The following is a 14888-nucleotide window of genomic DNA, read 5'->3' as shown; positions in this document are numbered from 1 at the left end:
TGTGCATATATATTCAATATAGATACAGTAGCTATTGGTGTTAGTATAGTATACACAAGTAAGCGAGAGAACTTACGTTTACTGTGTATCAGTAGAGACGAACATCTTCACGCATATACGTAAACGATCGAGACAAAGGGAACGTGGTTATTTCTAAGCCTCGTGATTGACCACGCGAGTTTGTCAGTAGCGCGTTAGCTGTTGTGTGAAGCGTTTCGAGCTAATAAGTGAATAATTCAGTTTTAATATGGAATACGCATTGGTAGAACTGCCATTAGAATCCAACAGAAGAGTTATTATCAAAACTAATCGTATTAACGATTTTAATAATTATCGTGAATCAACAAAAAATAAAATTTATCGTTATCAGAGAGATGGTAAAGAGATCAAATGCACGATATTAAAAGTCGCAGGTAAATAATTCAAAAATAAGCAATATTTTTCATTTCTGTGTATAACTTCTGTTATTGTTGTTGAATTTTTTTATATAATTAACTAAAATTAATATTGTACATTGGACATAAAGTTGGTAATTTCAGATCAGAAAATCAAATTTCAAATTTTATATTTTTTAATTTTCCTTCGAAATTGTTAAGTCGAAAGTTAAAGGTAATCAATTATTTTTTTTTAGAATCAATTGTTTATAATAAAAAAAATCATCTTTAAAATAAATCAAGTAAAGTTGACTTATTAATTTATACGTCTGCGACAAAAACTCGATCAAGTAATAAATTTCAAAAAATATATGTATAGTAAAAACTATATTAAATAATAAAGATGGTGATTTTTTTTACTTTTATTGCTAGAATTTCATTCATAATAGAAAGAATTCTTAATTTAAAAATTATAACTTTTGAATAAAATAAAAACATTTTCAATATATTCTCAGAACACAGTAGCAGAAGAAAAAAAAAACCAATTAGCACTATAGTAATTTAAAAAAAAAAAAATTTTCCAACTATTTTTTACGAAGATATGGGGGTAGTAGCAAGTATCACTATACAGTTTTGATGAAATTAAATGGACATTTTTTATACTATTATTTCAATTCATTCGTTAAGTATATTTTTTTGATTGTTTAATTGTAAAATTGTAAATCTCTTATCTGACGTAGCATTTCACTGAAGTATTCTCACATGGATTAATTAATTATATTATTATTAAATGAAATTAAAGCTTACTTCAGAAAGTTTTCATATACTAATGAAATAAATTTCAGAAACATCCGATGAATTGAAAAATCCAATAGGTCGTGTACGCCGTCCTAAAATCTTGAATCCCTCGTCTTTAGAATCTTCTGACGATGAAAAAGAATCAGTAACTACCGCGGCTAAAAACTGTAGGAAAGTAAGTATTAAAAATTAATTTTAAAAAAACAATTTATGAGATATTTAATTTATTAATTTTATTCTAGAAACAAAAACAAAACGAAAGCAAAGTGAAAAAACAGAGAGCCGACGAAATCATTGAAGCTTTTGAACAGACTAATGAAATGAAGGATATGGTAAATATTCATTCAACAAAATCTCGTACGACAGACATGTCGTTAATTATTAATAGTATTATTGTTATAATAATAATAATAATGACAACCAATAACAATAATTATTGTTATTATTTTGTTTTTGCTAATAATTTGAATCTCTATTTTTTGAAGCTTCTAAATGGACCAGATTCGTATGGCAAAGATAAAAATGAAGTCACAAACTCTGTAATTCAAAGAAAAATTTAGATGACAATAAACAACAAGTGAATGATATAACTCAGAATAAACAAGACGAAGAAAGAAAAGAAAAGTTTCAACTCGATGGAGTAGCAACTGTATTAAATAACCTGGAAAAGAAGAATGATAATGAAGAAATAAACAGCGAATACGAAATAGAGTTAGACAAAATAAACGATTCTGAATTGATTGGCGATTCCGAAGACGATGCTGATGGGGTAGAAACATTGTCGCAAAGTTCGGATGTACGAAATAGAAAAATGACAGATCCTGAAACATCAACTCATTTAGAGCTTAATAATAATAGCAAGGTAAAAACTTTTTTTTCAAAAATTATTGACAATATTGATTTAAAGATAGGGAATTTTTAGCTAAATATGTAATTTTTTTATGAGAAAATTTTTAATTATTCGATCAATTTTTTTTTTTTTGTTAAATTGAAATGAAAAAAAAAAAAAAATAAATAAAAAATAAAAATGAACTAAATTAAATTAAAAAATCGGAAACTTAATGCGAATATTATAATAACATCGTACTTAAACGTATTCTTCTTTCCTAAAAAATTAAAGGTATTTGTTTGAAAAAGAAAAAAATTATAAACTCGGATATTTAAAAGAAAAGCATATCAAACATTATTATGCACAAATACAAAAAAAAATTGCAGTCGATGAAGAAATCGTAGAAATAAATCAATCGTTACTATCTTATTCCCACATCCAGAAGAAAAAAAAATACATACATATATAAATATATTTTTGTTTTATTTTAAGAAGGCACACTCAAAAATCAAGCTTTTTAAAAAAATAGTATTTCAACAGGGTGGCCACAAACCAGGAAAACCGGGAATATCGGGAATTATCAGGGAAATGTTAGGGAGTTTCGAAAAGTATCCGGGAATTAAATTGCGACAGTTCAAAATTAAAAAAATTTATCAATTACACGCTACAAATATTAAGGGTTATGACAAAAATTTTAAATTTTCAAGTGATTTACAACAGGTTGTAACTCGAAGGAAAATGGTCGTACGATAAAAACATAAACGGCAAATTGTAGCTTCAAGTGTCTAGTTTTCTAATCTGGTCTTAAAACTTTTTTTATTTTGTGCGGTTCCAGATTAATCCAAAGAAAACTATCAAAAAAGACATTCACCAAATTTTTGCTCGTCTTAAAAACTGTCTTCGAGCTTGAATTAATTTTTTTCGATAATTATGATTGATTTTACTGCTCCGGAACCGTGCATAATAAAAAAATTCAAAGACCAAATCAGAAACTAGATATTTGAAGCTACAGTTTGCCTTTTTATTTTTGTTGTATGACCATTTTCCTTAGAATTACATACTGTTGAAAATTACTAAAAAATTTGAAATTTTTTTTAGTACCCCTTAATTTTTGTAACCAGTGTATTTTGAATTTATTTGAATCATAAAATTTCTTATTAAATATTTCAACTAAAAGTTTTTTTACAAGGAATAATCCAAAGTAGGCAATATTAATTTATTTTATTGCCATTTTTTATGGTTTCTCGCATGATTCAATTATCAAATTTATTTATTGAAAATGAAAACACAATAAAAACTTTGAATATCTGAATGATACGAATAAAATTTTTAAATCAGGGAAAAATGTGAAAAACAACTGGAAAACCGGGAAATATCAGTGAATTTTGAAATCATTTCTTTGTGGCCACCCTGTTCAATCAATTTTAAGAGGTTGACATTAAAATCAAAATAACTAAAAAGTTGTGCAGATTATGAAAAATCTTTGTCAAAGATAATTAGTCGAGAATAAAATTGTCTACAAACAAGATCCTACGACATTTTGTGATATACCTGATAGTTTCACTGAAAAAGTAAAAGGATATCGAAATTGCCTATAAATTTGACTTCAAGCTAAGATAACTTTTTAAGAGATGAATTAATCGAAAAATTATAGGAGACCTTTTTGTATACTGGGCTCATTTGTATAATACGCCATTATCAAGCTATAAAATTCTCAATTCCAAATTTTTTTTTTTCTTTGTTATTTCAATGAGAAATAGAAAATCGCGATCAGGGTGCACTTAGTATTAATATGAAGGGCTCAAATTTTGACAGGCGTCTTCTTTTATCTAACTTAAACTTTTGAATGTGTGTCTTTGAAGAAAAAAAAATTTCGATTTTTGTGAATCGGCCTAATATATATACACATATTTTAATTGCAATAATAGATTTAAAATTTTCAATAAATATAAGTTAATTCTTATAGTGTAACAAAATTTAACGATAAAGATAGTAACGATTATTATTTCAAAATGCTTCCAACAAAATTATACATTAACAATGAAAATTTATAACTTACATAAATGAAAGTAAACAAAAAGTTTAAATTTTCTCAAATTAAATTTTTAATTATTAGCAGTGTAACAACTTTTTTTTCGTGTGTAATATTAAAAAGTCTGAAACGCTATTGATAGTAAACATTTTTTTAGAACTTCAATTTTTATTTATAATTAGATTAGGTAAAGGAAATATGATAGGATTATCGTAATTCTAATTCTCAATTTATAAAAATATATTTTCATTTAAACATACCAAAATCAGTCTCTATAGCTACAATTTAAGAAAGAAATACGTAAAAAGCGGCATTTTCTCTAAATATTTGAAATAAAAACAGTAATATTACTTTAAAGTGGCGATTAAATGACCTTCCGATCGGTTATAAAAATAGAAATAAATTATCATCACTTGTTATAGTTTATATTTTTGTTTAAATTATATGTATAAGAAAAAAAATTTGTTTTTTTGTTTTTCATCAATGTCTAACTATAATACTTATATTACAATAATAATAATTATTTTTTTTTTTACTCTTACAGAGTAAAAGTAATTTTAATTTTTATAAGTAAAAATTTTTTTCATAAATATAGAATTCAAAGAATGGAAAAAAATTCAATATTCTGAAATAAAAAAAAAAAAAAATTAAAATTAATTATATAGCATTCAATTTTTCTTAAATCATTAAAAGCTTCAACTATTGTAGTAATTTTCTTAATTGTTAATGCAATCAATTGAGAGTTCAAGTAGGAAATATTGATACTATAATTGAAATAATCATGTTTTCATAGGTTCAACCGTCTACGTCATCGACTCCTCATCAACCACGAGTTCTAGATGATGTGGTAAATTTAATTTTTTTTTCTCATTTAAGTTTCATGGATTTCATTATTTAATGTCTATAATAAATGATATGCAAATCTGAGAAACTGTTTTTAATACAACGAAAAATAGAATTAAGTTATTTAACTGAAAAAAAATTTTTATTTCTTTTTTCAGAACGTAGATATTAATGTTAAGAACGGACTTATAAACCAATTATTAGAGACAAAGAAGAAGCTGGAGTCTGAGCTAAAAAGATTGAAATTCTAACTTCAAGAAGCAAGGCTAGCACATGTTATGAACCAGGAGCATCAACGACAACAACTACCACCTATACGAGCACCATCACCACCACCACCACCACAACAACAACAACAACAACAACAACAACAACAGCCACTACAATATCAACAACATAATCAGCCTTTTGACAACTTTTTACAAAACGATCAATATATTATTGGTGATAATTTACAAATTTCAAGCGCTTCATATCGTGATGCTATCAATGCTGATTTGCCATCAAAATTCGTAACCATCATGTCGCATGCTATATGGGGTTATGAAATATTAGCAACTCGCGTAGTCCGCAAACAATCGAATGCTCCCGGTAGAAGTATTTTAACACCACGAAAAAAAGAGTTATTAGCTTATCATTACGAAAAGTTTTTAAAGAAAAGAAATTACAGTCGTGAAAAAATTGATAATGAATTAAAAAAAATGAATACTTACTTGGGTAGATCAATAACTGCTGCGAAACGAAAATTGATACAATAATAGTAGAGCAAAAAAAAAAACAATTAAAATAAAATATCAAATATACAATCTGTTAAAAAAATTCTCATACAATAAGATAATTATTTAGTTTGCAGTATACTTATAGTTATATATATTCTACGCATAAATTTTGATGTCATCATTGATATTTAATTTTTAAATCCTATATGATATTTAACAATTCCATTTAAAATCTATTGAATTTAGATAATAATCAATAATATTTTAAAAATGCTATTTTATTGTGAAGTTTTTTTCTAGTTAACCATTATTATTTTATTATGTTCTTCTCTATTTTATAAAAATAACTAAAATATTGAATTAATTTAACATTTAGTAGTCTTTTTTTTTAATTAATTTATTATTTATTTATTTATTTTTTTTGATATTTCACATTGTTTTTGTAAAGCTTAATAATTTATTAAAGTAATAAAAGGAAAAAACATATTTATTCATTCATATCTACTTGCACTAGTTTTAATGCTGCGATGTATTTTTTATTTATATGTAAAATATATAATTACCCTGATTAATTGAAAGTATGAAATAAATTTTACTTACATTATAATAATTTTTTTTAATAATAATAATTATTATTATCGGTAAACTATAGCTTTATTTTATTTGAAATTGTGATGGTCATTAGTTCCTTAAATTTTTGTTGATAATTCTAAAACTTTTTGTATTTATGGCGTGAATTCTCTGTTGGAAGTCTCAAAAAAAACAAAAAAAAAACACTTTTTTTATTATTACTACAATAGTTGCCTTAAAGTATTGAAAATTAGGAGAAACTCTGAAAAAAAATTTTTTATTATTATCTCAATTTTTGCCTAAAAGATTTTAAAACTATGAATAACTGTGAAAAATTTTTTTTTATTTTTATCTTAATTTTTGCCTTAAAGTTTTTAAAACTCTGAATAAATCAGAAGAATTTGTTTTTATTGTTATCTTAATTTTGGCCTTGAAGTTTTTAAAACTCCGAATAAATCTGAAAAATAATTTATATTGTTATCTCAATTTTTGACCAGAAGTTTTTAAAACTCTAACTAACTCTGAAAAATTTTTTCAATGCCATGCCACTTCTCTGCTAAAAGTTTTAATTGCTCTTTATTATTCTTCCAGAAGACTCCCAAATTTGACAGAATGTTAGACTTCTAATGACTAATACAGAATTTTTTTGACTTTAAAATAGGTATTCTGAATTTCTGAGAGAAATGAAGACTTTTATAGTTGTATTTTTAGTTTTAAAAGAAGTATTCTCAGTTCTCGAAGAAAAATATTTCCACAAGGGTGTACAAAAATATTATTTTTGTTTTTTGAAATTTGGAGACTTGTAACTTTTTTTTGAGTTGTAGTTATAATCATGACAATTCAGAACATTTTTGTAGGGAAATTGATTTCCTATAGAAGTCTACCAGTCATAATTGGAAGAAAAAAATTTTTATTTAATTTTAAAAAAAAAAGAAAAAAAAATTTTTTTACTTGTATTTTAAATCGGAAAATCAAATTATCAAACACCAGTGAAATTTTAGAGATATCAGACTAATTTCTTAGGAGAATAAATTTTCCAAAGTGAAAACTAGGTTTTTAAGCATAGATTTAAATACATACAATTGTCAATTAATTAATTATTAATTAATCTTGAAAAATCTTCGAATGTTTGAAATAGTAAATTTTTTTATTGTAACTAAAATTAAAAAAAAAAAAAATTAGTTATGACACATCGATATCAAGTTTTTTAGCACCTAAAAAAATTTCTGTGGCTTATGGAAAAATTTCTTTTTGAATTTCAACTTATTTGTAAATATAAATACTACTATACGCAGTCAGATGTTATTCATTGAAGAAAAAATTGAAAACCTTGCAAATTTATCAGTTATATACATAAATATTAGACTGTGCCAAAATAATTTTTTTCTCTTTCGATTAAACGTATCTTAAAAGTATCTTCAATATGAAAAAAAAAAATTCTCCTAAAGTTTGAGCTCAACATCTCAAAAATTAAGGTGGCGCAAAGAGGGGTTTCCTTTCCCATTTAAATAACATATTGTAAAATTTTTTTTTTTATTTTTAAAATAACTACACGAAGAAATTTTTTTTTTTTAATTTTGCTCTCGACTATTTTATAGGAAATTTTATTTTCTACAAAATTGTTCGTGTCCATTTTTCTCTAAACTCAATAGAAACAAAGTTACAGAGGGCCGAATATTTTAACTTATCAATTAATTAACTCAATTCACTTCATTATTCATCAAAAATTTTTGAATTTAACATCGTTTTGAATTAATCACAAAATAAAATTTACAATAAAACAGAAATTAATTTTAATTATAAGGACGAGAACATCAAAATAATCTTATAAATCAGACAAACAACACAGCAGACCAGGTAAAAAAAATTTAATCGGTACCATCATGTGAATATTTAATGTAGTAGATGTGTAAAAACATTGAATTCGAATTAATTGGCTTTTCATAAAAGTATGACAGTCCTGATCTTACCTTATACTTGGTAATTACGTACTGAAAAAATATATATCTGTGTTAAAAAGAAATATGCGTAAGAAATTATGTCTCATGTACGGGACATAATATATGAAATATATTATTTTTGTTCGGATATTTAATTTAGTATGGAAGTTAGGCAACATAAGTTCAATGAGACATATCGGTATTTACGTAACGTAAGAGTAAACTCGGTCCATTAACAGTAATTGCTACAACTTCATCAATATTTCAAATAATTAAAAAACCAAAGAAACCAAACTGGCTCTCTTTCAAACTGGTGACTTATTTTCACGTGCCGTGATAATAATGAATCAAATCCATTTAGAACAAACATTTAAGTCAAAATTTAAAGATAATTAAACAAAAATTTAAATTTCATTGTTATAATAATTAGCACTCGTTAAAAACTCAGCACTAATAACAGTGCATGTGAAAAAGTTTTTTTCAACAGTTATTAAGTTTTAATAGTTTTTTATAGATATCAAACTATTATATTCATTAGTATATTAGAGTTGATTGACGGTGATATTTGTTCTTTTAATATTGTTTATAATTAGTTGAACATGAGAAAATAGTTATCTTGAAAAGAAGAACTTAAAACTTTATTATTTTTGAGAACTCCGGAAAAATGCATTTCGTCGTAAACTTAGTCTCTACAAAATTAATTTCTATTTTTAAGAATAACGCTATTTTCCGACACGTAATTTTTGATTAATTTTCAAAGACATATTATGCTTCACCAACCAGATTAAAAAAAAACTAAATGGTCCAACTTTTGATTTTTTTTCAAACTTTTAAAGTTGCAACTGACTATTATTTTATTTTGTAAGTTTGGATTACAAATAAAAGCAAAAAAATTCGTTCATTATGCTAAAAAATTATTTTTGAAAAAAAAAAAAAAAAATTTATTGAAAAAGTATAAGATTACAATAATTTTGTTGGTATGTAGGTTGAAACTCTTTATTTGGTTGACATTTGTTGATGTATCGAGATATGAGGAGATCAAAACTGAAATGTACATATATCTACTTAGGTCATGAAATATACGGAGATCAACGTACAGCTGAATAGCTACACGTACATTACAATTTTAATAGCATTATATATATTATCTCTAAACATTTTTGATACACTTATTGTGTGTAATCAAAATAAGACATATCCTCACACGTATATGAACTTCGAAATTGAATGCATAGATTATTTTATATTAATCCAAAATAAATCAGTAATAAACAAAAAAAAATACAGGTATAGAAAATTGGAAATGATTAAGTCTCTAAGCTAATCGATTTGTTCTAAAGAGCAAAAGACCATAAAGCTTAGGTCTGTTAAATAAAGTAAAAATCATTCAAACTTTGTTAGAGTAGCTTTTAGCGATTGTAAGATTCGATGGATATATTTGCTTAATTTAGCATTTTAGTGATTTTATTTACCTCTGTGTATCACGTGTGCCTTCGGAAAAAAAAAGTAATTATCAAAAAGACTTTTTTAAACAATGCTCAGCAATAAAATGTTAATTTAGGTATTTTTTTTAATATTAATACGGCCAATAGATAATTAAAAGTGCATTCACTTAAATTAAAAATACAAGCGAACGTGACATTGCGTAGTTTAATAAGCAAATGAAGCAAATGGTAAAAAATGCACTATCGATTGTAGATTGTTTTGCTTATATTATTATTATTATACATTATAATTTCAAGTTACAGAAAAAATTCCGCTTGTACGTTGAAAGTAGAGCTTAACTTAGAATAAAATTTGTTTTTGGTAACTTAAGGAAAACCAAGTACCCTGCTAGTGTAAAGAATGTCTAAAAAAAAAATAATACGTAGAAATACTTTTGTTATGCATCTTAAAATTAATTTTTAAATTAATTAATAATATTTTTGAGGAAATTTCCGAAAAATTTACGCATTAAATAATTATTAACATTTAATAATTATTTAATTGACTAAAAAAAATAGAGAACTCTGAATTACCGATATACACTTGACAACACCGCAAGAGTTCTCTAACCTTGACATTTATTTATTTGTAAACATGTCTCAGATAAACCGGCATAATTTGCGAGCGCAGTTTGGAAAATTCTCTACACGTTTTATTAAAACTACTAAAAAAAGAACATACGAGGCACTATATAATAAATCTAAAGTTCACGAACAAATTTTGACGGATTGGGGTCGAAGAATAGTTGAAATAAATACACTTGCCAAAGAATTGTGGTGTTTCAAATGTGACATTCCCTTATCTCTTAAAAATATTCAGAGTGAAAAACAATTTGGTTTATCGAATATTTTTTGCATTAAATGTTTGAGTTGCTGTAAAATTCATGAAGTTCACACTAATAAACATCATACAGATCATACTCAACTGTATTATGTAAATTTTAAGCTAGTTATTGGTAAGTATGTCAATTGAACTTTGTACACAAAAATTTGTTTATTTTATTTATTATGATGTATAAAATACTCCTAATTGTTTTATTTTAATTTTAGCTTTAATTGATGCAGGCATTGGAGAAGCTCACATAAATACAATACTTTCAGCTTTAAATATTCCGCATGTGACTGGATCTTTGATTCAAAAGTATGTAAGATTAGTCACTCCAGCATTTAAACTAGTCGCTAATGAAAGTTGTCTAAAATCAGTTCAATTAGAAAAAAAAATGACGATTGATATTGAATGTCTAAAAAATGAGTAAGTATACATTTATTACTCAATGCTATTGGCTAAATGATCGGATTTTTTAAAAAAATATTTACTCGTACAATTATTATTTTTAAATTTCATTTTGTTGCTTCAAAATATAGTAAATAGCAAACATTCAATCATAAAATTAGTTTTGTCAATGAACTACTTTTATTGTGAAAAACATAATCTAATATTATAAAATTTGTATTATTAATTAATAATTAATATTTAAATTGCGTACAAATGTATATTTTTTTACAAAGAAATATATTATTTTATTTATATAATCTTGTTAATTAAATTATATTCCTCACTCATCGATTAAATGATTTCCAACTTTGAATTGTAAGTATCTTTGTATTTTTAACTTACTTTAGTAAAAAAAATTATGTTTACTGTCTAACTAAAATGACTAAGATCTTCTAGCATTTAAAAAACCGCGGTTACTTATGCGCTGGGTCACTGCGCAAGCGGTGTTGCCAAGTCAAATACGAGAATTTAAAGAACGGAAGTTCCTTGTGATTTTTCATAAAAAATATAAAATATCTCCGTAAAACGTCCGGAAACCTACTTTTTTATTATTTTAATCGAAAGCTTATTAAATTTTCTATCAAATTCAATAAAAAAAAAATTTTTTTTTAATCGCTAATTGCATTAAATTCTTAACCAAATACACGGCTGGTGGAACCTCCATTTAACTACATGTAAAAATTACAATTTTCAAACTTCATTATTTCATAAAATATCCGGGAAACCTACTGTTTTTTAATTTTTTTATTGATTATTAGGCTATGTAGATTAAATTTACAAATTTTCAAGAAGTTTTAAAAACTTGACTACTTTGTGTGGATCTCCTTAAATCATTATTCAGCAGATGCGAAAGTAAAAATTTATTTTCAGTCATTAATTATCTTTATTTGCAGGTTCAACAATTAACTACAAAGACGTATGGGAGGCACATTAATCTAACTCATGGCAGTAATGAGGTGAGTTAAAAAATATTTTGAAAATGTGAAAAAATATTTAAAGCAGTAAAAAGTCTTTCTTTATCTACGACTTTGTTTCAGGAAGTACAGAACAATAATAACAATGAAACAATAGAAAAATTAATGGAGGAAAATAGGCAATTAAATGACGAAATGCAACCAATGCCCCGTCAACGACATTCTGATGATAATAATGAAGATCTCCAACGACTACAACGACAACAAGAACAACAATTACAAGAGCAACGACTAAAACAGCGATTAGAAGAAGTGCTACGACAACGATAAAACCAACGACAAGAACAACAATTAGCAGATCAATGACGACAACAGCGATTAAAAGAACTACAAAGGCAACAGAAACTAAGACAAGTCCAGGAATTAGAAGAACATCGGCGACGACAGCGATTAGTAGAACAACGTCGGCAGCAACTACAACACGCCGAAGATGAAGAAGATCAGCGCATAATTGACCCAGTTCACGTTGGAGGACAAATATACGTTTCTAGCTGTTCACATACCGAAGCATTGAGACAGTATAAATCATCAAAATTTATAACGGTAATGTCACATGCGATTTGGGGGTATCGAAATTTGGCTCTTCGAGCGGTTAAAATTACTAAAAGAAACCAAAGTAAATTGCCATCAACACCTGAAAAGAGAGTGGTCCTGAAACACCAATATCATAAATTTCTCAAAAAAAGAAATTTATCTAACGAGATGGTCATCATGGAACGAAATAACATTAATACGTATTTAGGACGTTCTATTACAAGTGCAGAAAAAAAAGCAATGGGATCAGGATAATGCATGTAATATGGAGATTCAAGTTAAAATAAATACAGATACTAAAATACTCGATTTACTAATTTGCTCATAAATAATAAGTAGATCATTACCGATTTCCAGCTACCAAATACAAAAAAAATAACAGTTATTCACAAATATTTTTTTTTTTTCCAACTGGTTCAAGTCTTCAACTGATTAAAGACAAAAGCTGCACTACACTGTGAAAATTTTCCAAAAAATTTTACTATGGGTGCATTGTAATACCGGACCATAAGAAAACTGGTACAAAATTTACAAGTGTCCCATAGCAAAATGTATGCGCATAGGTCCCAATCGTGTCGTCTGTGCATACGTTTACTATGGGACACTTGTAAATTTTGTACCAGTTTTCTTATGGTCTGGTGTTACAATGCAGCCATAGTAAAATTTAATAAGAATTTTTCACAGTGTATTAGAAATTGCTTAAAATTCGTAAAATACATCAGGAAATGAAGTAAAAGAAAATAGAATGTTTGAAATGTCTCATTTTCTAAAACATATTATACTTGCTGAAAACTTTCAAGATGTTACATTAAAAAATTAAGAACCATATACCTTAGAAGTGAATTATTTGTTCCACAAAAAAAGGCCTTAATACAAATTAATCTTAGCAGTTATTTACACGACATCATAAATTAAATATAAATTAATTTTTTTTAATTTTCTTTTTAAATTTGAAAATTCCGTACAAAATCAAGAAATCAAGCAATAAAATTAATAATTTTGGAAATAAAAATAGAAAATTGTCATGACAAATCTATTAATATAAATATTGACAACTCAAACTTAAACGATATCGTCTGTTGTGTACTTAAGACAAAAAAGTCAGTTTCTTAAATTCAGTATACTCTATAAATTAAGGTGTGTCGAAAAATTATGTTTTTTTTTTTTGGCACTACCAAAAATCGATGGTATATGACAAAATAAAAATTCCGTCAGAAAATCAGCTCTTAAATTCAAGTTTTAGAGGTAGTAACTCATCGCGATTTTTCATTTCCCATTTAAATAACATGGGGAAAAAAATTGCGATGAGCTGCTTGTAAAATTAGAATTTAAAAGCTGATCTTCTGTTAGAATTTTTATTTTGTCATACACTATAAATTTCTGGTAGTGTCCAAAAAGAAAAAAAAAAGATATTTTTTGACACACCCTAATATAAATATTAGACTGGGCCAAAAAAATCGACTGTATTTTTTTTTTAGAGTATGTTAAAAATATTATTTGGGATGCGGAAAAAAAATTATTGTGAAAATTTAAGCCCTTAATATTAATATTAAGGGGTCTATCATCGCAGTTTTTTAGTTTTTTCTAATGAGCGGGTTTTTATCTCATCACTCTAAAACCATCGAGGCAAACGAAATTGACTTGACCACATTTCTGAAAGGAAATTGAATCTTCTACAAAAATGGTCTGATTGAAATTTTTCGTCAGATGAACCGTTTCCTTATAATCATGCCTTCAACATTTGTATGATTTTACAATTTTATTGTTCGACTTTGGAATTTTGTAATTAATGTAAAAATAAGTTTCTGAAAAAAGCTAATAAATATTCTTGAAGGAAATTAAATGCTCTACGAAAAAAAACCTCTTAACAATTACTGCTAAATTCATTTCGTCAAAAGTTATTCAAGGTTGAAGTTAAGTCAAAACGACTTCAATAACCTTGAATAACTTTTGAAGGGCCAAGTTTAGCAATAATTGTTAAGAGACTATTTCAGTTCAGCACTTAACTTCCTTTAAAAATATTCATTGGCTTTATTTCGGAAACTGATTTTTACATTAATTACAAAATTTGGTTGAGCAATCAAATTGAAAAATCATACCAATGTTCAAGGCATGATCATAAAGAAACGGATCACCTGACGAAAAATCGCAATCAGTCTTTTTTGTAGAGCATTCAATTTCCTTCAGAAAATGTACTTAAGTCGATTCCATTTACGTCGATGGTTTGAGAGTTATGAGGAAAAAACCCGCTCATTAGAAAAAACTAAAAAAACTGCGATGACAGGCCTCTTAATATTAATATCAAAGGCTCAAATGTTCACAATTTTTTTTTTCTCATCCCAAATAAAATTTTCAATATATTAAAAAAAAAAAAAATAGTCGATTTTTTTGGCCCAGTCTAATAAATATGTATTTTACACACTCACACAAAGTTATGATTTCACTGTCGAAATATTATTTTGTATAAAAAGAATTTCATGAGTTCTTTTATTATCTTACTACGAGCATTTTCCAG

General features: G+C 26.0%; 2 protein-coding genes across 2 annotated transcripts; both read left to right on the top strand.

Annotated features, from left to right (window-relative positions):
• Positions 1–211: 211 nt before the first annotated feature.
• LOC106694145 (uncharacterized) lies at positions 212–5738 on the top strand. The gene is made up of 6 exons (XM_053738276.1): positions 212–413; positions 1220–1347; positions 1415–1504; positions 1658–2034; positions 4827–4880; positions 5035–5738. The coding sequence occupies exons 1-4, from the start codon at positions 248–250 to the stop codon at positions 1730–1732; spliced, it is 459 nt and encodes a 152-aa protein (XP_053594251.1). The 5' UTR covers positions 212–247; the 3' UTR covers positions 1733–2034; positions 4827–4880; positions 5035–5738.
• A 4392-nt stretch (positions 5739–10130) lies between these two features.
• On the top strand, positions 10131–12435 carry LOC128667606 (uncharacterized). The gene is made up of 4 exons (XM_053738426.1): positions 10131–10545; positions 10640–10841; positions 11759–11821; positions 11903–12435. Exons 1-3 carry the CDS (start codon positions 10185–10187, stop codon positions 11769–11771), a joined length of 576 nt encoding a protein of 191 aa, XP_053594401.1. The 5' UTR covers positions 10131–10184; the 3' UTR covers positions 11772–11821; positions 11903–12435.
• The last annotated feature ends 2453 nt before the right edge of the window (positions 12436–14888 follow it).

This window comes from Microplitis demolitor, chromosome 4, assembly GCF_026212275.2.
Source record: "Microplitis demolitor isolate Queensland-Clemson2020A chromosome 4, iyMicDemo2.1a, whole genome shotgun sequence".
NCBI lineage: Eukaryota > Metazoa > Arthropoda > Insecta > Hymenoptera > Braconidae > Microplitis > Microplitis demolitor.
Note: the sequence above shows the minus strand (reverse complement) of the source record. Positions and strands in the feature narration are given on the sequence as shown.

Excerpts from the sequence above, each read along its gene's own strand:
- LOC106694145 (XM_053738276.1), top strand. The coding sequence starts at position 248 with ATGGAATACGCATTGGTAGAACTGCCATTAGAATCCAACAGAAGAGTT. Across the intron at positions 414-1,219 it reads CACGATATTAAAAGTCGCAG|AAACATCCGATGAATTGAAA; the intron begins GTAAATAATTCA and ends AATAAATTTCAG. Across the intron at positions 1,505-1,657 it reads CTAATGAAATGAAGGATATG|CTTCTAAATGGACCAGATTC; the intron begins GTAAATATTCAT and ends TATTTTTTGAAG.
- LOC128667606 (XM_053738426.1), top strand. The coding sequence starts at position 10,185 with ATGTCTCAGATAAACCGGCATAATTTGCGAGCGCAGTTTGGAAAATTC. Across the intron at positions 10,546-10,639 it reads AAATTTTAAGCTAGTTATTG|CTTTAATTGATGCAGGCATT; the intron begins GTAAGTATGTCA and ends TTTTAATTTTAG.